The sequence below is a fragment of the Lissotriton vulgaris genome, chromosome 9, assembly GCF_964263255.1.
Source record: "Lissotriton vulgaris chromosome 9, aLisVul1.2, whole genome shotgun sequence".
In the NCBI taxonomy this organism is placed as follows: Eukaryota; Metazoa; Chordata; class Amphibia; order Caudata; family Salamandridae; genus Lissotriton; species Lissotriton vulgaris.
In genome coordinates, this window is record NC_141697.1 from 968,406,878 (window position 1) to 968,430,701 (window position 23,824).

General features: G+C 44.8%; 1 protein-coding gene across 1 annotated transcript in view; it reads left to right on the forward strand.

Moving 5' to 3' along the window:
* DOCK3 (dedicator of cytokinesis 3) overlaps positions 1 to 23,824 on the forward strand; it is a 1,414,611-nt gene that overhangs the window by 1,310,763 nt on the left and 80,024 nt on the right. The window contains exons 43-45 of the mRNA XM_086938817.1: positions 9,772 to 9,858; positions 14,649 to 14,828; positions 18,937 to 19,020. Coding sequence (XP_086794943.1) covers positions 9,772 to 9,858; positions 14,649 to 14,828; positions 18,937 to 19,020 — 351 coding nt within the window. The remainder of the gene's footprint in view (positions 1 to 9,771; positions 9,859 to 14,648; positions 14,829 to 18,936; positions 19,021 to 23,824) is intronic.

A 23,824-nucleotide genomic window follows, 5' to 3' on the forward strand; every position in this document is an offset into this window, starting at 1 on the left:
CTGATGCACTGTCTCGTTTTCATATACAGGCTTTCTCGGGTTTCCTTCCCACAGCGGACCCAGAGCCGGCACCCTTTCCCGAAGCTCTCTGGTCTCTCGGTGCCCCGAACTTCGTCACCTCGTGGGAGAGAGTCTAGCACCAAGGACGAGGAAGGCATATGAAGGGGCGTTTCGGTCCTATTTAGCCTTTTTGGGGCCCGATAGAGAGGGGCTGTGGGGCCACGAGGAATGGGTAGTGAATTTTCTGATGTCCTTACGTAGGGCTGGGAAATCGGTGGCTACGGCCCAGAGGCATCGTGCTGCCATTTCCTTTGTTGCCAGGGCTCATGGTATCCAGGACCCGACAGCGTCTTTCGTTGTACAGAAAGCGCTGCGTGGGTGGCAACGCCTTGAAGGTCGCAGAGTAGATGAGAGGCGCCCGATAGGTTTGGATAGGTTGGCCCAGTTGTTGGCCACACTCCCTTCCACATGTTCATCTCAGTTTGAGACAGTGTTGTTCCGAGCCGCTTTTACGCTGGCATTTCATGGGGCGATGCGGGTAAGCGAACTGGTGGCAAGGAACAAACAGGATGTGACAGGGGGTTTGTGCCAGGAACATGTTCAGATCAGAGGTGAGACAATGACGGTCTCCTTTGTCAGGTCCAAGACCGATCAAGGTGGGATGGGTGACTGCATAATCATACGCAGGATTCCCGGGTCCTCCATGTGTCCGGTAAAGTGTTTAGAAGAATACCTAGCACGAAGGGTGGCATCATGGGGGGGGACCTTGTTGAGACACGCGGACGCCACCCCACTGACGAAATTTCAGTTTCAGCGGGTGCTTGCGATGTCAATTGCCGCTGCGGGCTTGAACCCGGGCAAGTTTGGGACCCATTCCTTTCGGATAGGGGCTGCTACAGAAGCTACGGCTAGGGGTCTTAATGTTGAACAAGTGAAACGAGTGGGGCGTTGGTCCTCCAATTGTTATAAGAGGTATGTGCGGTTACACATGTTGTGAAGCTGTAATGATGTACTCACGCCTCTTGTTTTTGTTTGGTTTTCAGTTGCGCAAGCCTACGAGGCGGGGCGGACTATGCAGTCGACCCAACACCGGGCCAGCGGTCAGACATCACCGGCTGTGAAAAAGGAGGTGTGGGTCGTGGGCCACTCACACGTGAGGCGTGCCGCGGACGTATTCAAAGCAGGTGACATGATTCACGTAGCTGGGGAATACGGGTACAGGGTGTCCTTCTACGGAAGAGGCGGTCTCTGTATTGACCAGTTTCAAACATTTTTCGAGGGTTTGTTAGGGCGGACGAGGTCACCGCCATCTATAGTCATAGTACATCTAGGGGGCAATGATTTGGTCACCACCGGTAGACGACTTCTCCTGGAAGCAATGCTTTCCACTGTAAGTTGGTTGGCGAGGAGAGTTCCGGGGTGCATAATTGCGTGGTTCCATATGATCCCACGAAAGGTGTGGCGAGGGGCTATTTCTATTCATGCTTTGAATCATTCTGTTAGAAAGCTTAATAACAAAGTGAGTAGGTTGTTCCGTTCCAGGACATTGCATTCTATTTCGCATGGCTGTATTAGTGATGACAGTATGTATTTGGGGGATGGTGTGCATTTGTCTCGGGTGGGGAATGAGTTACTCATAGGAGACTTCTTAGCATGGTTAAAAACGTTAAAACATGACCTTTAGGTAGGAGCTTTGTGGGGGGTCCGGATAGCCGGTCAACTATCCGGCCTGTGGCGGTAAGGTCATGATCGGTGAGCACTAATTGGAAGATCCCTATGAGTGGGCGTCACCCAACACGGATGGGAGCGCTCGGGAGAGGTGGCCATTGGCCCCTCAACGGGGAGGCGGTCCCTTCTAAGGATGGGTCGCCGAAAGAAAGGAAAGGCGGTCAAGGCCCCTTCCTGGGTAGGAGGGGTTACAGCCCCCTCCTGGGGAATTTCCCGGGGCCAGTGACGTCTGCGACGGCAGATGTGGTAAGTTGTGTGGGGTTTGGGGGGAGGTCTACGCTACCTTCTAGATAACCTCACACGAGTCCTCGAACGACCTTTAAATGGCGTCGAGTTTATGGGTGCCCCCGTCAAGTCAAGGGAAATTGGTAGTTGCACTGGAGGTACGCCTCAGTCCTGTCGCCCCTCCCAAGTGGGGGGGGTATTTCTGGTTAGGGATCTTGACACCGGTTACGACCTTGCCGTTGGCCCTTAAACGTTAGGATGTACAATTTCAAAATTTCAAGTCAATGTTTGTAGGATGTTAGTTCGGCTAGGAGAACCTCTGTATTAGAGAATCTGTTAAGGTTAGCCAAACATTGCAATGTGGTAATGAAATTGTACATTAATATAATGTTTAATTTTTGTTTAATAAATACGGCCGGGAGGGTCACTCCCTCCCTCTTCCAAAAACTTCAAGAACTGTTTCCGGTTTCCCTCCTTTGGGGATTGTGTTGAGAGGGGGTGGCGGGTATCTCAGCCATATGGAAAGGGGCGACCACTCGGTCCCCCCGCACGTATGGCAGAGTACCACGATCCCCCCGGGAAGCCATCTTGGGCGGGTGGCGTGTCCCGGCTGGTATGCCCGAAGCGGCGTAGCCGGGGCGCGCTTTTTCCCGCCCTAGAGTGGGCTGGCCTAGACACTGACGCGGCTGGCCACGCCCTCGGGGCAGGCAGGGGCGGGTTTACGCCCGCCCTGAAGACGGATAAAAGGGGACGCAAGACCCGAAGGCATCCTCTTGTTCCTGTGCTCTGAAGCTGCACCTACTCGCTGCACGTGAGCTCGAGACGGAACGAAGAGCCAATTTTGACCCACCCACCAGCCCCTGAAGACAGCAAGTGGTTTTAATAATGTCTGAATAAAAATTTGATGGATAACTCTGATTTTCGTTTACAGGTTATGGTGATTATCGTGACGACTTTGAGTATGCAATAAAGTCTGGTCGATTTGTGTTATGTTTTGCAAATAAAGTATTTCTGCTTTTGTGTTTATCAGTAAGCATGCTTTTAATAAAGTGGTTGTTGCTACTGTCTTTTCATAGGTAGTCATTTAGTAATTTAGTTAGCATTGTCGTATTTATTTTGGTCGGGCGGTAAGGTCATGATCGGTGAGCACTAATTGGAAGATCCCTATGAGTGGGCGTCACCCAACACGGATGGGAGCGCTCGGGAGAGGTGGCCATTGGCCCCTCAACGGGGAGGCGGTCCCTTCTAAGGATGGGTCGCCGAAAGAAAGGAAAGGCGGTCAAGGCCCCTTCCTGGGTAGGAGGGGTTACAGCCCCCTCCTGGGGAATTTCCCGGGGCCAGTGACGTCTGCGACGGCAGATGTGGTAAGTTGTGTGGGGTTTGGGGGGAGGTCTACGCTACCTTCTAGATAACCTCACACGAGTCCTCGAACGACCTTTAAATGGCGTCGAGTTTATGGGTGCCCCCGTCAAGTCAAGGGAAATTGGTAGTTGCACTGGAGGTACGCCTCAGTCCTGTCGCCCCTCCCAAGTGGGGGGGGTATTTCTGGTTAGGGATCTTGACACCGGTTACGACCTTGCCGTTGGCCCTTAAACGTTAGGATGTACAATTTCAAAATTTCAAGTCAATGTTTGTAGGATGTTAGTTCGGCTAGGAGAACCTCTGTATTAGAGAATCTGTTAAGGTTAGCCAAACATCGCAATGTGGTAATGAAATTGTACATTAATATAATGTTTAATTTTTGTTTAATAAATACGTCCGGGAGGGTCACTCCCTCCCTCTTCCAAAAACTTCAAGAACTGTTTCCGGTTTCCCTCCTTTGGGGATTGTGTTGAGAGGGGGTGGCGGGTATCTCAGCCATATGACTTTGCCCATGATTTTAGCAGCAGAATCTAAAAGCGAGATCGGTCTATTACATGCAGGGTCATCCTGTGCACCCTTTTTAAAAATGGGAATAATAACTGCCATTGCCCATGAAGGGGGAAACCCATATGAACACCCTGCATTAAAAATGTGAGCTAAAATCTTGGCCCAAACCTTAGGGTCAGCCTTATACATGTCTGCCGGTACCCTGTCTGGGCCGGGAGCCTTTGCCCCAGATGTAGAGATTATTGCATTATGAACCTCATCTATACTAAAATGGAGGGGCACACTGGTTGACTCACCTTCCATATGAGCTTCAGATTCTCCTAAATTGGTACCGATACAAGTATAGCCAAAATGCTGTACCCATTGATCAGCCGGAACTATGCAGTCTGTATTGGAATTTGGCATATCAGAGAAGAAGGGGCTGTTGACCACCAACCAGAATTTGGAGCTATCTACTTAGACACGTGCTTGCCCTAGAGCTTCCCAGGCCTGCTCTCTTTATCAGTTTCTTCCTCTCCTGCACTGTGAGTGTGTATGCCTTTCTTCTACTCCTGACCACAGCTTCATCCCTAGGGCTATGCTTAAGGGTCTGCAAAAATTCTATATGGTCCATGGCGCAGGTGCCATCAACCTACTTCTTAGCCTTGGGACCCCTTATTCTGTTTGCGGTGGTAGGTTGGATAATATCTGCTTAGTAATTTTGTCAAAGACCTCTAAAGTGAGTCTGTCATGCGTAGTGGGGTCCATACATACTTAAACCTCTAATTCACAGACGGCATACAGATTGTCCAGGAAACTTTCCTGGGACAATCCATTCGACCTTCAGCCTGTGAGCTTGATCTTTGGAGCTGATGTTTTTATTTGTGATGCCAGGTGGTCACCTCCCCTGTTAGAATGGCAGAAAGGGACAGCACGAGTGTGAGGGGATCATGGGCCCGATTCACAGAATGAACTTAAGACTCAATCCTAAACGTACTACTATTTTGGTATTCACAGAATGCACTTACTACATTTGGCATTCACAGAATGCACTTCTACTTTTGGCATTCAAAGAATGAACTTACTACTTTTGGTATTCACAGAAGTTAGGATTTTGTCTTAAGTTTGTCTTAAGACAAACTTAAGACAGACTTAAGACAGACTTAAGTTAGGATTTTGTCTTAAGTCTGTCTTAAGTCTGTCTTAAGTTTGTCTTAAGTCTGTCTTAAGCTTAAGTCTGTCTTAAGACAAACTTAAGACAAAATCCTAACCTCTGTAAATACCAAAAGTAGTAAGTTCATTCTGTGAATGCCAAAAGTAGTAAGTGCATTCTGTGATAGGAGAACTGTAAGGGGACAGTTCTGATTGTGGAGGTACAGCTATTCTTATAAACACAACCCACTAGCGACTTAGACTGCAAGGGGTGCTTGAAATTAACAACTATGCAATCCCCCACTGCATTTTTGTTTTGTCCAATTACCAATCCATCCAACTCTCCTGGCCAAAATGATGTCAGAAGATATGTTCTGGCCATTTACCACATTCTTATTACACCAATGAGTGACCTTGTGTATAAGGTCAAGGGAGGTTTCCTTAGTACCTTGAGAAGGTAAGGGAACCCCTAATATACTGCAACTAGGGGAGCAGATGCAGGGGGCAAGTCGAGAATGTGTTGGTTTTTGTCCTTAGACATAAAAGGTTAGGGCAGGGTAAATATAGGTAATGGGCCTTTCTTGCATGTTGGGGGTCTGCCCGTCTGAGCTACCTGAGCTGTCTGGGCTGCTGGAATCGGCTCTCTGGGCATGCTGTTGTGTCTAGATCTACAAGATACTTCCTTGATCTCTAGGTCTTTACAACACAATGCCTGGCTAATTTGATTCAAGTTGTGAGATGCAGAACAGGGATCCCCCCACCCACTGGTTTTGACCTTATGAGGCATTTATTGCACATGGGGTTGGAAGCATTAACTCTCCTCTCAACCCCTTCCACCTTTAACATTATCTGTGCTAAAAGGGCTTTAGTCATTGACTCCAGTCTTACAAAAAGAGTGTCCAGCAACTATTCAAAATTAGGACCAGCTGTTAATGGAGATTTTGACCATGGAGACTTCCTTGTGACCTTGCTAGAGGCTTTTTGCTTCCTCTTGGTTGGAGGAGAGTCCAAAACTAAATAATCGTCCACTGCTGGTTTGGCTGTCAAGGTGTTTGAAGCCATTGCTAGCCACCAGGAGGGGCCACCTAGGGTATGGGCACAGATGCAAGAGTGCTTAAAACACCTGCTGACATCCCCACAGTGTCCCCTGTCATTTCCTGCGCCTCACCATTTAAGGCCACAGCAGACTCCTGGGCAAGTTTCTCTGTCTCCAGCGAGAGCCTTCTTTCAGTCAGGGCTATCTCCTGCGTTATCACATGTGCTACCCTGATTAGAAATGAGTCAATGGTCGCTCCTTGCTCAGCAGTCATTTTCCTTTTGCCCATGTTGCGAGCGCTGAGTTAACCTGACTTGTGAGAAGCACGATGTAATCTGTTTGAATGGCCATGGGGAATGTTTAGCACACTCTTTAGTAGAAATGGTAGGAAAATATAACACTTTAAGGTACAGAGTACCTTGTTGATGAAAAGGCAACCACTTCCTGGGCCCCCAAACTCAGCAAGTTCCCAGATGAAACAACCAAGGGCCGATGACGGGTACAGACAGATCCGCTCTTGGCCCTGGCACGCCCATGTGCGTCCCACGCTTCGGGGCCTGGCTGCTGCTCTTATGTGTCTCCGTGCACTGGTTGAATGCGGCAACGACCGCAAGGGCTGCTGGGGGTTGTGGTCCTGCTGCCTGCTGCCCCACCTCTCGAAAAGCGAGCTCCCTCACTACGGGGCCCGGCTGCTGCTCATATGCACCTCTGGGCGCTGGTTGAAAGTGGCAACGGCCGCAGTGGCTGCTGGGGGTTGTGGTCCTGCTGGCTGCTGCCCCACCTCACGAAAAACTTGGTGGCCGTTCATAAAGTGGAAGCTGTTGATAGTGGACAAGTTCAACTTTACGAATTCTAACTAAAGAGACTGATGTGGCCAGAAAGTCTTCCAGGGGACCAAAAATGCTCTACTGAAGTCACTGGTGGAATGCTGACTTTTTTGGGGGGAAGATCTTGCCCTTCTTTATGGGGCTGCAGCTCACTTAAAAAATGTGTTCTCTAAATACGAATTAAGGGATAGACGTCTGATGTCCCTCGCAGGCTTCAATCCTTGCCTTCACAACTAACAGTCACATATTAATACAGCGTCCTTTGATAACTGTTATCTTTTACTTGATGACATTCTTAATTCAAACTTTAATATTGCACCATTTCCTCAACATTCGAGCTATAAATACAGATAATCCTTCTTCATAGATATTAATGAGGTAGTAGGTTTTGTGACTCCTTTCGAATGGTGGTTTTCCTTCAAATAATTTGTACATTACCAGCAGCCCAAATTTCAAGTTGGATTGCATGTAGTGAGCAGGAGCTGCCCGTGCAGGTAAGAGCAGTGGGGCTGGATGGTGGGGGTGGACTTGACAGACAACGACAATAAAAAATTAAATATTTATTCAGTTTTCCCTCATGGTCATCTTTCAAGTACCAACACCCTAGCCCACTGCTCTTACCTGCACGGGTTGCTCCTGGTAGTGAGTGTGCAAAACCAATTGCACACAGTCAATATATTTTACATTAGAGCTTGACTATTTGCGTTTTGCCAAACATAGATTGATTTAGAACAAGAGTTCATCCCTCAGACCCCACTTCTGGCTTTATTAAAATTCCAAAATGAACGAACTCCTTCTGGATGTGCTGTTACTGGGCACATGTATTACACTGCAGCGGGATTCGGTACCCTGCAAATGAGAGGGTGCATGTAGAGTTCATAGGTAGGCCAAACCCTGATAAACCCAGTGCACCTCCTTTTCCATTACACTCTCTGAAACTCCAAAATAATTTGTCTCCAAGAAAAAAACATAGTATAGGCATTGCCTCACGGCTGACCATCCTCCTACCATCTAGGGACCTATTCCGATGTCGGACGGGCCTGAGTCCGTCGGACATCGGTCAGGAGCCGTAACCGACGACCTGCTGTGGTCGGTTACGGCCCTGCTAGTACGATGCGACCAAACTCTGTTTGGTCGCATTTGTATGGTTCACAATGCAAGCATGCATTCCGACCAGAAAGCATGCTTGCATTGTGAAATGCAGGGGTGCAGTTCATCCCGGCACCCAGTGGCCGGCACCCCAAGGTGCCTGCCACCGGGTGCAGGGATCAACGGAGGGGCACAATAGGTGGCCTCACACCCACGGGGGCCCTGCTGGGGGCCCCCAAAGACAGTATCCAACTGCTTTTTCGTGCCGGACTTACTGACACGAAAAGGCAGTGAAAAACTGCCATCGTACTCCCTCAGTCGTAAAGAGGCAACCCGGGATGTACTGGAGGATTTCCGGATGGCAGACGGGCTCTCCAAGCCCGTCGTAGGCCATCCGGAAATCCGAGTCTGATTCCTTTCCGACCGAGCCCATCGGAATGGCACGGTTGGAATGGAATCCGTCCGACACATACCGATTTTACAACCCAAATCGGATTCGGCCAGCTAGTGTTATACCCTCGACTTTGGTGTAAGGTTTGGACAAAAAGTGATATTGCATATGAGAAGCATGAATTGATTGGCTATGGACAACACATGTGCTGGTAAATATTCACAACGATATATGGACAGGTACTTTCTGATGGCAATGATAAGCCCAAATTCTATTTCAAGAAGCAAAGAGAGATATTTTTTTCTGCTGGATGCAGCCACTGACTTTAAAAAAATAAACACCACTAACCATTGTTAAAATGTACAGCCATCAATAGACCTATTCTGATGTCTTTTAATCTTGTGTAGTTTTGCCAAACTTCACACAATTTAACATTTGTATTATCAGTCGCTTTGGGCATCCCATTAAAGAGTAACAAATAAATGCAAAGCCTGCTGTATATGCGTTATCTCTTTTTCATTGGATTATATTCTCAATTCAACTGTGAATAATAAAAAGTTTTGTCTCCGAATGAGCGTTTACGGCACCAGTGTTTCTGCACATGCCTTTCACTTGCCAACATGTGTTTCTGGAGAACATTGTTCTTCATCAGGGCAATGGTAATACTGTAATCAACTCACATAAAACAGTCACTCTTGTCAGATACATATTCAAAAGAGTTGTAGATACAAAAATTGATGAGAAGATCATGTCCCTTCGTGTGTCTCTGCAGAAATACATGTTGCAAAGTTAAAGGCATGAACACAAATATGCATGTCATTAGCATGAATGTTGAGACAAGGGTGTAATATTAAAGTTTTATTGTAGAATGTAATCAAATAAAACGAAAATACCTTTCACACTGACGTAAAGTATTGCCCTCTCCATACACCCATGCATTTACGTCAACCTCAGGTTTCTGTAAATGCAGAAAGTTTTGTACACAAATGCATACTGCCACATGTAGAAGGAAAATTAAAATGTTCTATGCATAAGCATTCTACACAAGGACAAGCTCATTAATAAAGGACCCTTCACACACAGAGCTACTCATAGACAGTCCTTAGGTATATGCAGGCACAAGCAGGCATATTAACATGCTATAGCATGGAATCGTCACACAAGAATATCATGATGTAATAGAGTGGGCATCTTTTGAAAGGGACAGCTGAAGGCTGGAGGGTGGAAGTAGATCTCTGTTTCTGGGTTGACAACAAAATAAACCTGCTGTCCTGATGTGGAAATTTGACTTGACTAAACAAAGCATACAGTGCAGACAAACATACAAATCGCGGAAAAACACTAAAGACATCACAGAGGCACACAGGCACAGGTATACATGCACACACTTCACAAAGCAATGCACACTAGTACACACCAAGAAAAATCAACACTAATTTTTCTTCTAATCCCATCTGATGGTTCTTCCCTTGCAGAGTCTCTGGATTGAGCGCACAACCCTGTCGCTGACGCACAGTCTACCTGGGATCTCCCGCTGGTTTGAAGTCCAGAAGAGGGAGCTGGTAAGTTTTGTTCATAACTAGGACTGTGTTTGGAATAATGTCGTATGAGAGCTTGGTTGTTCATAACTAAAACAGTCTTAAGAATAATGTCTACTGAGAGGAAAAGGAGAGAATTGAAACAGTTGAAGGATGCCTTGATGGCTGCTAGCTGGACAAGCGTCGTTCTCCAGTAAATTGGGGGCGACGAATGCATGTAGTACGTAATCTGTGTCTGCTAAGTGGCGGCGAGGCCGACAAGTATGTGCCCTGTAAGTCACAAAGGAGTAGTATATTATGAGGTAATACAACTGCAATACCTGAATCAATGGCTCTTGACCATGAGGTAAGTTGGGGTAACAGATTGGGATCGAAGATGCTTTGAGTATCTGGCAAGTTTCTTGTCTTGAAATGGTCTCCTTTGGTTTAGTTTTGGTGCAAGACCATCACTGGTTAGAGGCGGCAGACCCGAGAGCAGAGGACGGCCCGGGACCAGGGTTCAATTCCCAACGCTGCAGGGTCGTGGACCGGGGTCAGCGGACTCGATAATTCTCATCTCGGTGCCTACTCTAACCAGGGATCACACTCGGCAACTCTGGGCATTAGCTTGCCTCATCTCCACCACGGCCCCCCACATACGATGGGATGCCTGGTTTCACCTTGGAGATACCCAGTAGGGACCATCTCACAGGGAAAGCCAGGACGGGTTTCCCAGCGGTCTACTGCGCAGAGATACTCCTTCGGGAGTCGATTCTAGCGCATTACAAACCCACAATCAATCAAACAATTCCAGTCAACAAGCTTGTGTGTTGGCACAATTACACACGATCAATACTGAACTTTAAATATTCAGTTATCTCACTTTAATTAGGTCACCATATTCCAGTATGTTTACCTATTAGCTCACTGAGCCTACCCCTACAGCTTATTTCATGTGTTCAGTGTTAGGTCAATCCCAGTTCAGAAAGCCAAAACTCAGGTTTTCAACTCATGCTTGTGAGCCACAAAGAGCATGCATATACATTGTATGCATATGCCGAACGGTCTGTGCTGATGCTATTCTGTAATCCATGCCAGAAGTGTTGTCTTTGTCAATGTTTTCCAAAGCTAGCGAATCTGTCAAACACTTGAGTTAATTACATGTATATTTAATTTTTCTATTTTCACCCAATGGTACTATTCGAAATTGCTTTGGGGCACTTTCAGTTCCCTGCATACCCTAGCAACCTCTTTAGCAGAATGAAATGACAGGGTCTAGAGTCAATCAAAATTAAGGAGCTCGGTTCATACCAGACTCCTGCATATTCATGATGTTGTTGCTAGTGCCCGCCCTTAAAAATACCCACGTTCTGTTAGTGAATGTGATACTTGCCATTTCATTCGACATGAGCAGATCTGCTCCATTCAAATTCGGAGCATACAGATTGATGTATTTCATAATAAATCTACACTTATTTCTCGACTCAATTTCCTCTGCTTTGTTCGCCAAACTCATGATATGTTAATAATGACTAATTAATTCAGAGTACATGTCACTTCGAGCTAATGAACTGCTCAAGTAGCACACCACAGCCTTAGCCATGTGGCATGGGGTAGTACAATTCTATCTTGGAGTAAAGAAAGATATAATGCAGTCATCTTTGTCCCTTTTAATTCAGTAGACTTAGAACGCGTACCCTGGCTCTTCAGTCTATGTTGGCCATCATTTAATCCCACATTTAGCTCTCTGTCAGTCAGCATCTTCTTTTGCATGTCCAACACGCATGGGATACGAATTGTATCCTGGGTAACTTGCATAAATAGAACCAAGCATTTTTGGTAAATAAGAATACATAGGAACTTATTACAAGTTTAGCGGTCCAATCGCCAAAGGCTCATGTCCGCTTAGAGATGACTGCGCCTTTGGCCTTCCTTACAAGCTTTCTGAGGGCCGGCGATGTGGCTGTGCCAGACTTGCTGCGGTGGGCAATGTATTTCAATATATATTGATGCATGTATATACATTCCATCTGCATTTATGTTGGATGCACACATGTGCATAACATATGTTGAGAAATACCACCTACCCATTGCCGGAGTCCGACCCATGTGTGGGCCCTGCAAGTAATAGGTATATGGTACCAATGCATGTATCTGTATTTTGTCATAGACTGGGTCGTTTCCTCAGGATGAAGATGCTCCTGTGTAGGGGATACCTGGAGATAATTTAGGCATGTCCTATATATTATGTGGGCTGTTCTCTGCCCGACTGTGGACTCTCTGCAGTCATAAAGTAAATTGCAGTTTTGTGAATACCCAAAAAGAGCAAACTTACACAAATGTGTAAGTTTATCTTTGTGAATCAGGCCTCAAGTTGTCATCTTTCTTCCATCAGAGAGAGAAAGAAAGAAACGTGCACATGTATCTAGATCATGAATGCCAGCCTTTACTGCAAGGAACAAATCAGTTGCACTATGATAAGCGCACTTATCCAAGTTTACGGAGTGAAAGCAGGTGTAAAGACTCTTGTGGAGCAGATATTTGGGTCTATGATAACATGCCTAATATACAAAAAAAAAACTGAACAGCACTTTTTAAGAGGCCCTATGCAAGTGAGCTCACATACACCATCAGGCACACTAAGGTTTGAGTTGGCCTAAATTATATATCCAACAAGATTTTATTATGTCCTGCTTATCTTGTGCTAGGCTTCATATTAATCCCTACACAAATGTGTTCATGAGATCTTTGGCCAGGTCTTGTGGAGAACCTACTAAAATAGGTTAGTTGCAGCGAGATATGTGCTAATCCTAAACAAACGAACACCCAAATTGATCAAGAAAAGACATTGACAATATAAAAAAAGATGTTGTTCTGCACAGTTCTAGGAGGAGCTCTTTATAATTTGGATATCTTGCAAAAAAGATCCAGCGTGACTTTGGTTCTTATCTTGAAGATATATGGCCTGAACTCTGCCACACCTGGTAAATAAAGTTTAGACTGTAAAGTGGCACCCAAAAGGGAACAAGAATGGTCTCTTTAACAGAAAATTTGATAGAATTGAAATTTTCACATTTTGCTTACTGTTTCCACAAAGGCAAATTGTATACATACAAAAAGATTCTACTTGCTCTGGGCCTATAGTATTTTTACCTACAAGAAAGCCGTAGCATTATGCTACAATACTGACTCACCGATGATTTACTTTTCGGTCTCATTCTGTATTAGGTCTGTATGGCACCATATTAATACAGATTTGTTTTAAATGTTATTGCTGCTTGTGTTTTCAACTTTCATGCGAGTTTACTATATTCTGTTTGTAAATGACTGCTGTTAAATCTTTTATTATTTATACCTATTGAATGGCCTTTTGCTGAAACAATAAATAATTGAATGCTTAATTATGAGATCAAATTATCTAATACACTCTGGATGTCGGCGGGAGGGCCATGCTGGTCATGTTAGACCTATCGGCGGCCTTCGACACCGTCCCCCATAAGGCGCTCTTAGCGAGGCTTTATGACATCGGCCTTAGGGGGACGGCGCTCAGGTGGTTTACATCCTTCCTTGAAGGCCGCCGCCAGACGGTCTGGGTTTCCCAGAGCTCTGCCGAGATGCCGCCATTGGGAGTTGGGGTTCCACAGGGTTCTGTGTTGAGCCCCACGTTATTTAACATCTTTATGTCCCCATTGGCGGCCTTGGTGGAAGCATATGGGGCCCAGATCGTCTCCTACGCCGACGACACGCAACTCCTCTTCACTTGCGGGAAAGACCAGGAGTTCGATGGAGGAAGAATTCGGGACTGTCTTACATTGGTCTTTGACTGGTTCCAACGGAACAGTCTAAGGGCCAATTCTAGCAAGTCCGAGGTTCTGTTTTTTGGTTGCGTTGTCGATCCGGAGTGGCAGCATTGGTGGCCGTCCGACATGAGCCCTCCTGCACAGTCTTCGTTGGTGGCTAAAAATCTGGGTGTCAAGCTGGACAACCAGCTGTCGCTGCGAACACATATTCTGGGTCTGGCGGGCACCTGTTATGGAATTTTGAAAATGCTCCGTAAATTCCTGCCCCTGCTGTCTGGGGAGCACAGGCGTATTACTGTGCAGGCTCTCGTCGGCTCTAGGCTAGACTATGCTAATGCCCTCTTCCTTGGCCTCCCTGATTACCTAGTTCAGCGCCTAAGGTGGTACAGAACTCTGCCGCCCGGGCTATCTTTGGCTTGCGTAGACGAGCCCGAGCTTCCGGGCTGCTACAGGCATTACACTGGCTGCCTATCCGGAAGCGGATCCAGTTTAAGTCCCTGACTCTGATGCATAAAGCCCTGTTTGGATCAGGGGCCGGATACCTGCGGCGGAGACTGGCCTTCTATCGACCAGTCCGCTCCTTGCGCTCGGAATCCCTTTACAAAGCGGTGGTCCCTCGGGTGAGGAAGGCCCGTATGGGAGGACGCTCTTTCAGCTGCAAAGCTCCACAGCTGTGGAACTCGCTTCCTCTTTCGCTGCGCAGCACTGCCAATTTGTTCCAGTTCAGGAAAAGCCTGAAGACTTGGCTTTTTAATCTTTAGGCTGTTCTTATTGTTTCAGTTTCAGTTCTTTTTCTTTTTCTTATTTTTCTACTGTGTTGTGTTATTTTTATTCTGAGCTGCAGGTGGAAAGCGCCGGGACACTCTTTTTGAGTAGCCGTGCGCTATACAAGAGCGCTATAACATAACATAACATAACATAACTCTCTCCTCTAAACCTTTTTGTCCGAACATCGTCCACATAATAATATTGAGCTGCAGAAAGGGTCATCACCCAATGTGTCTTACTGTAACTGATGATCCAAATGCCTTGCAGGTTGAGGTGAGCCCGCTGGAGAATGCCATCCAGGTGGTTGAGAACAAGAACCAGGAGCTCCGAACACTCATCAGCCAATATCAGCACAAGCAGCATCACAGCAACATCAATTTGTTGAGTATGTGTCTGAATGGAGTGATCGACGCTGCAGTGAATGGAGGGATCGCACGCTACCAAGAGGTGAGGGAGCTACGCAAGAATATGTGCTCTCCAGAAACATACTAAAAGTATCTGTGCGCAGGGAGTCTTCAATGCTGGGTTTCTAATGAGGAGTTTTCAGACACATCACTAAATACTTTTTAATGTAGTTGCAAACACACATCTTCATGCTTCACAGTTGAATAGATGTATCTAATTAGTTAACACTGTACATCTAATTTAAATTGCTAAATATTTAATTAGGTTGCTAATAGTTATTAAGAAACATATGGTCAGGGATACTACTCATGGCCCAGACATGTGCACTAGAATTTGGCCTCCTGTAACAGGACCAAGACTGATATGCAAATTGTTAATCCTTGTATTGGCAAAGTAGGCAAAAAAACAGATGGCCCAGAATGCATCCCAGTGTAATTACGAATAATTAAGATTAAGGGCTTGATTATGAGTTGGCGATGCGGGCGGCACACCATCGTCTGCTCCCGCACCCCCAAACTTGACCGCTGGCCGCTTGCCAGATTATGAGTTTTCACGTTGTCTGGCTGGCGGTCCTTTGGTGATCCCACAGCAGTGAGTGCCTTTGAAAAAGGCACAGCAATGGGAAAGCCAAAGCAAGTTCCTGCATGGCATGGACTGTTAAGTCCATGCCATGCAGGAACTGGGAATGGATGCAGGCAGCGGGCACACTATGTACCCCCCTGCATGCACCCCAATGGCCTGAGGCACCCATGTAGTTTCCCCATTGGCAGCAGTTTCATGGCGTGAACACCGCTCTGAGACCACTGGCAGTGAGGAAACTTGTAATATGTGTGTCGGGCCGCAGCGGCCCCGCCAAGCATATTGCGGCCTCACAATACCGCACTACGACCCAGGATTGTGGATCCCTGGTGGTTGTGGCAGTCCCAAAGTGATCCAACAGCCGTACTCGTAATAAGGTGGTCGGACTGCTGGTGCAGCAGTACCCGACCACCAATACACATTCACCACGGGTTCGGTGGACTGATGGGACCACCAAACTCGTAATCTTGCCCTAGGTCATTAATTTCTTCCATCACTTTATTCTTTTTTCATTGAGATGCCCCACGTGTTTGACAGGTATGCTCAGCCATGGGTCCTCAGCTTGCTGTTTAATGAGACTCCATCAGCCCCTCATGTATAAGGCCTTAGATAGCCATACAAGATTTGGGGTTGATTGTGTCCCCATTTAGAGATATTAATTATTCAGGCTGAACTGTCTCTTTTTGGCAGGATCAAAAATGATTTATGCAGAGTTGATCCCTGTCTATGGTGGTACTTAGAATGAATCTAAAAATAAAGGAATGGAATGTGATCAAGAGTTATAATTAGTGGCAGAAGTTAATTCAAACATTTTATCCATCATTTCTTGTGGCCACCAGATGTTTTATAGAAACGTCTTTTGAAGCATTGATATTAAAGGGGTTAATTATGTTGGATGCACTTACTATTGAAAATCACCTCTCAAGTTGACCTAATTCTTATGTTAATATCAAGGCTTATTTTACCCTGATTTCTCAAATCAGTATAAGCTTTTGTCTCATTCTGAGAAACATCTCAGAATGAAGATGCATGAAGCACATTAATAAGTTTTTCTCTTTAGAAGATTGGCAGTTCAAACTTGGAAGATTTTCATGGCATCTCTGTAAAACGGTATACAGGAAGAAGGATTTATATGCCAAATACTTAGGCCCTGATTACGAGTCTTGCGGTCCTCAGACTGCCGGACTCACGGAGGCATGGCGGTGGTGTTCCAGCCACCTGCGCACTGACCACGACTTTATGAGTAGGGATGTCAGACATACATTGCTGCATGGATGCTGAAAGGGAACCACCGTTCCCTGGCCATGGTGCGGCAGTGTAGAGGCAGCAATATGCTTTGGCAGGACCAGCACGGTCCCACCAAGCATATTAATGGTTTCCTCTGCCCACGGTGTTCATGGCAGTTCCTCCTCCATGAAAACCGCGGTGTGGAGGAAACAAAGTGAGCTCTACAGAGCCCCCTTGTTCCTCTGGGCCCCAGGGTGCATGCAGGGGGGCACAGCATGAGCCACACTGTGTGCATGCACCACAGTTCCTGCATGGAATGGACGTTATAGTCCATGCCATGCAAGAACTGTTTTTGGCGTTTCCATTGCAGTGTTTTTTTTCAGAGCCACCGCCGTGGGAACGCCAAAAACAGCCTGCCAGACATGCTGAAACTCGTAATCTGGTGGGCGGCCCGACCACAGGTTTGGCGGGGTGGGAGTGGGTTGCCGGCATGGTGGTCTGACCCAGCACCGCTAAACTCATAATAGGGCCCTTAGATGTTGCATTCTTCTACACTGATGCAGAAGAGAAAGCGAGACTTAATGTGCTTTTTGAAAAAGAAAACCAGATGTAGAATAAGGCATGAATGGGACTGCTTCAAAAAAGAGCAAGTCCTGCCTACCTTACTCTACATTCCTCAGTCGTAATATGAGGAAGGATTGTTCTTTGCTTTCAAACCTTCGCAAGCTCTTCCATAGGGAAAACATGTTTGACTCATGCAGTAAATGTGTTGGTCTTGCTGCGCAGTTTAGGGTGCTTCCCCATCATCGTTTCCAGTGGGCTAACATCTGTGTGTGGCCGCCATGTGAAGCATAACACGGTAAATGTCACTGAAGGGTTAGAAGAAAATGTCGAGCACAGTAAGTACTTGTGGAATGTTTAAATCCTGGAAATGGGACATATCTTTGTGGGTGAATATGAGGGAACATATTTTGTCCTCTGAGTGGGGAGGTGGCAAGAAAGGAGTCACAGTGAAATGCATAGAGTCCAGGAGGAAAATGATGGAGTCAGAGGAGACAATTTAAGTAAGTCTGGTGGGAAGGAGTCAGTGATCAACTTCCCCCCAAGGCACCGCTGCCATTGGCAGGAAGAGCTGCTTTGTTGTGATTACAAGAGGGGGCAGGGGACATGTGCAACTATGGAAAAGCTTAAATGCAGTGGATCACTTTCTACTAGTGCGGTGAAGGGATGTCCTCTAACTGAACAACCAATACACTGGAGCCAATAAAGATGCCATGTATCAGCTTAGGTTACAGCTGCTTGATTCTGTTGGCTCAACCTGGTTAGATCTCTGGTTAGGATACAGTGACTAGATCATCACTCCCAAAAACATAATGAGGTTTGCTCTGGACATACCAGAGCAAAGAAGTGAACCCAAAAGAGTGCTCTGTGAAATCTTGAGTCACATGAAGGGGACAGTATGATATTATTGCTCTTCACTCGTATTTCACCTTTATATGAAGTTAAATCAAACATGCAAATGTCTGCTGTGGGATCTAGTGAGGGCATGAAATCTCTTGAGAACAATTTCAGTTCCTGAAGTAATGGCAGAGCGAAAGAAAGAAGGTGGCTCAGACAGATCTGTCAGAAGATTTAGCAGTATTTTGTTTTGCGAGGGTGACCAATGGATCGTTTGCGATAAGATATACTGATACGTGCTACACATAGGAAACAAAGTTCCTATCAACCGGAATTGTACAAGTGACATTCACTCCATTGAATAAAGTCTGGCAGAAAGTGGTTAAAACTGGGGGATAAGAGAGCTTTTTATTTAAATGTCAAACTTTGCTGTGTAGATTTTTGTGCTAGGTATCTCTCCGAGCACAGTTGCAGTTTTGTAAACACTGATTATTCTCAGTATTCACCAACATCTTGTGATTTCAATTACTCCATTTCCTGAAAATGATCTGTTTTCTTTACTAGAATAGTGAATTTAAGTTTAGAAAAATCTTATTTAATACCAAATAAAATCACAGAAAGGGGTTTTAATCTGTGAGAAAGTGTTGTCGGAGAATTGGAATAGATTACCCATGTGTCATTGGAGTCTCCCTCGTGTACCGGTCAATGTTTTGCCACCACTGGTTGCTACTGCAGTTATTCCAAAGCGTAAATTAATTGTCAGCAGTAGAAAGTTACTGATCTGCACTTCATTCTCCTACTGGTCTGTCTGCCCTACTAAGTGCTCTGAAGAAGCTAACACCCACCATGTAATAAAGCTAAAGAAAATTTCTGAAGGAAAAAAGGAAGTGTGAATGCTGAATTTATAGGGAACTGTCTTCTAACTGATGTAATCTTATTATTTCAGGCCTTCTTCGATAAAGATTATATCACCAACCATCCTGGAGATGCTGAGAAGATCACCCAGCTGAAAGAGCTTATGCAGGAGCAGGTACAGGGGCATGTGGGCCAATGTTTATAAAAGAGTGAGGGTTTCTGACATAATATTATAAAAACTGCACTGGGGTCAAAAAGTCCACATTTTAGAGCAACAATGTTTAATCCTCAACATGTGTGAATTGATGTGCACTGAAAAAATTATTTGTTTTAGAGATACATTCAGAAAGCAAATACAGTTCTTGTTAAAAAGATATATCCCTTCAAAAGCAGACACGTATTTCAAATGAGGTGGAGCTGGTCTTCCCAGAAATAGCGCTGACAAAAATTTTGAATCAAAAATATCAAGGGTCATAAATATAGTTGCAAAATATCACAATATCAAGAATACTGTGGATATTAATATCAAAGATAAGAATATTTCTTTTTAGGAATGTAATTTTTTTCTTAAATCTAATTTGATGTAATATTATTTTAATATAATTGTATATATAATATCATTTTTATTTTTTTGACAAACTTTACTTATTGTAGTATATTAAGTTATTCGTATTGTAACAATATTTGTGTTTAATTAATTTTAGAGGTTGTTTTTAAATTTAATTAAGAATTATTAGTTAAGTAGTGGGTTGTTGGGTGTGTAGCAGATTAAGATGGGATTGTTTTAATACATAAAGTATTATGTGTAATGAAAATTCAGTTTTGAATTAATGTATTCATTTAATTGATAACTTATATAAATGAATGATTTGCTATTCATTTATTTGTTAATTTTTAATTAATTGTAAATTTGTTGAGCAATGTATTTGTTTTTTAATTGTGTTAATACAATATTTATTAATTGTGTTTTATTTATTTTAGATTGTGATATTAACAATTTGTCATGTTTTATATACATTTTATTTATCACTTTTAATTGTTTGTCAGTGTTTGTTATTTTGATTAGTAGGATGGAAAATGTTTAAATGAAAATATTTTTTATTTGTAATATAAAAGTTGTATGTATTATTTTGCTTTATATTTAATGAATATATTTTATTTATTTTAAAGATATTATAAAATGTAATCAATTCAATTCAATTCAATAAAGTCTTTATTTCGATTACTCAATCATAAAAGACAGGATAATTCAGTATTTAAAAAATATTCGTCTCATGGCATATTTCCGATAATTGATAAGACCAACAAACGATCAAAGAACTATGTACAAAATTAATAAATATATATCCATTATTAAAACACATGTTTATACATAATCAACAATAAAATTAGTTTTTAAAATGTAAGATGACATTCAACTATTATCATATCACAAGGGCTAAAACAAAAAAAACACCTGATTTACAAAAACTGAGTCGGACAGAAATTTAACAGGTGATCATTCCATTTAAATTTTTAACCTAATGTCTGGTCCCTCTTGCAATAAAGGTTAATCTACCCCCATTTTCCTGGCTCGAATAGCCCACATCCATCTAAAAATGTTTGCCATAGCAACTACAATAAGATCCGTCATATCTGACCTTAGGATCCTTAGGGCCTCCTTTGCTGTTCTTATACCCAAATTCCTACAAACGGGTTTAAGCCATTTGGTCCTAGGGAGTGAACCTACTCTGAACTGATGGTACAATTTCCGATCAACCGGCCTAGAAATATGGTCCCAGTATGCTTCCAATTTAGCCTCATTTTTTACTTCTAGGAATTCCCTAGTCAGTGTCGGCCTTGTGATAGATGAAAACTTCTTGATTTTAACCATGTCCCAGTATGCTGCCTTGAGGATCTTTTTAGGGGGAAATGCTGTAGCATCTGGGTCCTCCCACAATGTACTCATCTCCATGTCGAACAATGTGATTTTAATATTGTTCAACCATGAGATCTCGTGCAGTCGACCCATCCTCCAAGCCTCAAGTAGAGCCTTAGTATACAGGGAAAGCTCAGGAGGAGTCCAGATTCTTCTCCAGAATGCCAATGGACTAAAGCGTGCTGAGTCCTCAATGCCATGACAGCTCAAAACTAAATAGAGTGGCATAAGTGGAGAGGATTGCGGAAGACCAACTAATGATCTAACAAACTTATTTTGCACTAGTACCAATGGGGTTAAGTTTTCAAAGCCCCAGAGTTCAGCACCGTATAATATTGATGGGCTAATTTCTTAATTATACATTTGCAGAACAGGGGCAATAGGCTTAGTTTGAGAGAGCCTGTGCTCTTTGATCAAGGCACCTGCTAATTGGACATGCTTTAGGGCCAACATTTCATCCTGAGGTTTCCAACCTAACTTCCTGCTTAATGTGATGCCCAAATAGGTGACTGCATCAGTCTGATCCAAGAGGACTTTGTTCATGTATACTCTCCCGGTAATGGCTTTTGATTTGTGGAGCACCATGAACTTTGTTTTCTCCACATTGACCCTTAACTCATGGTCGTGTCAAAACACCTCAAACCGTGACAGAGCAGCCTGCAAGCCCGGTCTGGTCTTGGATATTATCAGGGTGTCGTCCGCGAACATGAGCAAGGGTATCTTCATACCTGCTAATGTTGGAGCGTCAGTGAGGTGGTTAATAAAATATTGAACAACCCTTTTTATAAATAGGGAAAACAGGGTAGGAGCTAATACGCAGGGACAGAAAACCTCTCTGTGACTTCCCCCGGCTTACCCCAGCGGACCTGTGCATATGTTGAATCATGTAGTTTCACTAGAATAGCCACCAATTCCGGTGGCATCCCCATTTCCACTAAAGCACTCCATATTTTCACATGGGGAACTAGGTCAAATGCGGATTTTAGATCCACAAAAGCCGCATAGATTGTGCCCCCTCCTATAATAACGTCCTGCCAGTAAATTAACACAAACCTAAAGACCTGGTCTAGGGTACTTGTGTGTAGCCAAAACCCCCATGTAAGGGTGTCAGAATATCTGTTTCGACTATCCAGGCCTGGATTCTATAAGTACTAATCTGGCTACAATCTTCTGAACAGAATCTATCAGGCTAATTGGCCTGTAATTTCCTGGTTGTGAACGATCCCCCTTCTTATATATAGGTAGGATTTCAGTGCCTGACCAAGTAGCAGGAATCGGGGCACCACTAGCTATGGCGTTTGCCAATAACTTGATATAGGGTACCCAGAACTCTTTTTCTTTTATAAACAGGTCTGCGGGTATGCAGTCAGGACCGTGGGCCCTACCTTTCGGAATTAGTATTAACATGAACTCAACCTCTGAACTGGTAAAACACAGGGGTTCTCTAAATGATGGCCATAGGGGGATCTCTTCATTACAATTAGAGGACTGAAACTGTACCTCATAGTGTGCAACCCACTGTTCTGGAGCAACGTGGTTGGTCTGTATCTGCTTCAGTTCACTACTACCCTATATGACTAACTGCAAAAATTGTATCATATTCCTCCCTTTACAGCCCAACAGCAAATCTTGCCAACGACCTTCGTCCCATTCCTTCTTCGCTTGCAACTGCGCTCTCTTGTAACTTGCTCTGGCCTTTCTAATGTTACCCAAATCTTTAGATCTGCTGGCCCTCTATAAAGTTTTGTAAGCCTGTCTACAGGAGCTATTATACCAAGAGCCCGCCTTCACAGTACTCTTCTTCCTAGGAATACTACTTTAAATAAAAAACGATTTAAAATTCTTAAACAGGTCTTCATGGACCTGGGAAACAATAAGATTAGTATCCTCCTGAGAATCACAGTCAAGACGCTTGGTTGTTGAGCCAGTTACTAAATCCCTCATCTGTGCCAATTCTCATTATTTACAATCCTTGCCCATTGGACTCTCCTCAAATCGTTAGTTAATGTAACCTCTTCTGTACTATACACAACTTTCCTGGGGGTCTGGCGCCCAGCGCCAGACCCCCTGCCCCCCGCAATTCCCATTCCACCAGCATTACTTATGACGCCGCAACCCTCTCAGCCCTTAACCCCGGCCGACTCCCAAACTGCTACCAAGCCGCCCCAGGTCACACCCATGGACCCTTCGCCTGCCACTCCTGCAAGTTCGACTGCATCAGGACCCACACCAAATCCACAAACTCCAAACAGAGCTCCGACACTAACCACCTAAAGTGCATCCTGATCAACACCCGCTCATTCCACAGACACTCCATTGAACTTTGGAACCTACTCGACACTACATCGCCGGACGTCGCCTTCCTCACAGAAACATGGATGAACGCCTCATCAGCGCCTGACATCGCCATAGCCATCCCAGAAGCCTACAAGATCATCCGAAAAGATCGCACCAACCAAACAGGAGGAGGCATCGCCATCGTCCATAAGAACACCATCCGCATCACGACCAGTTCCGATGATAACCTCGCTTTTTCCGAACACCTTCACTTCCAGATTCACACCGACCACAAAACCACACTCAGAGGCACCCTCATCTACAGACCACCAGGACCCCGCACACAATTCAGCGAAGACATCGCTGACTTCATCAGCCCACATGCCCTCCCCTCCGAGAACTACATTCTACTGGGAGACCTCAACTTCCACCTGGAAAAGAAAAACGACAACAACACCACCACCCTTCTGGATAACCTGGCCAATCTAGGACTCAAACAACTTGTAGACACCCCCACCCACTACGCCGGAGACACGCTCGACCCTATCTTCACCTCCAGCAAGCACATCTCCTTCGATCACACCACAGCTCTCCATGGACGGACCACAGCTGCATTCACTTCAACTACAAAAAGTCCACGACCCACAACCCCCCACAACCTATTGCTCGAAGAAATTGGAACAAAACCAACACCGAACAACTCTTCACATCGCTTCACCAAAACCCACCCACCAAATAATCAAACTCAAACCAAGCAGCCACTAACCTCACCCAATGGATCACC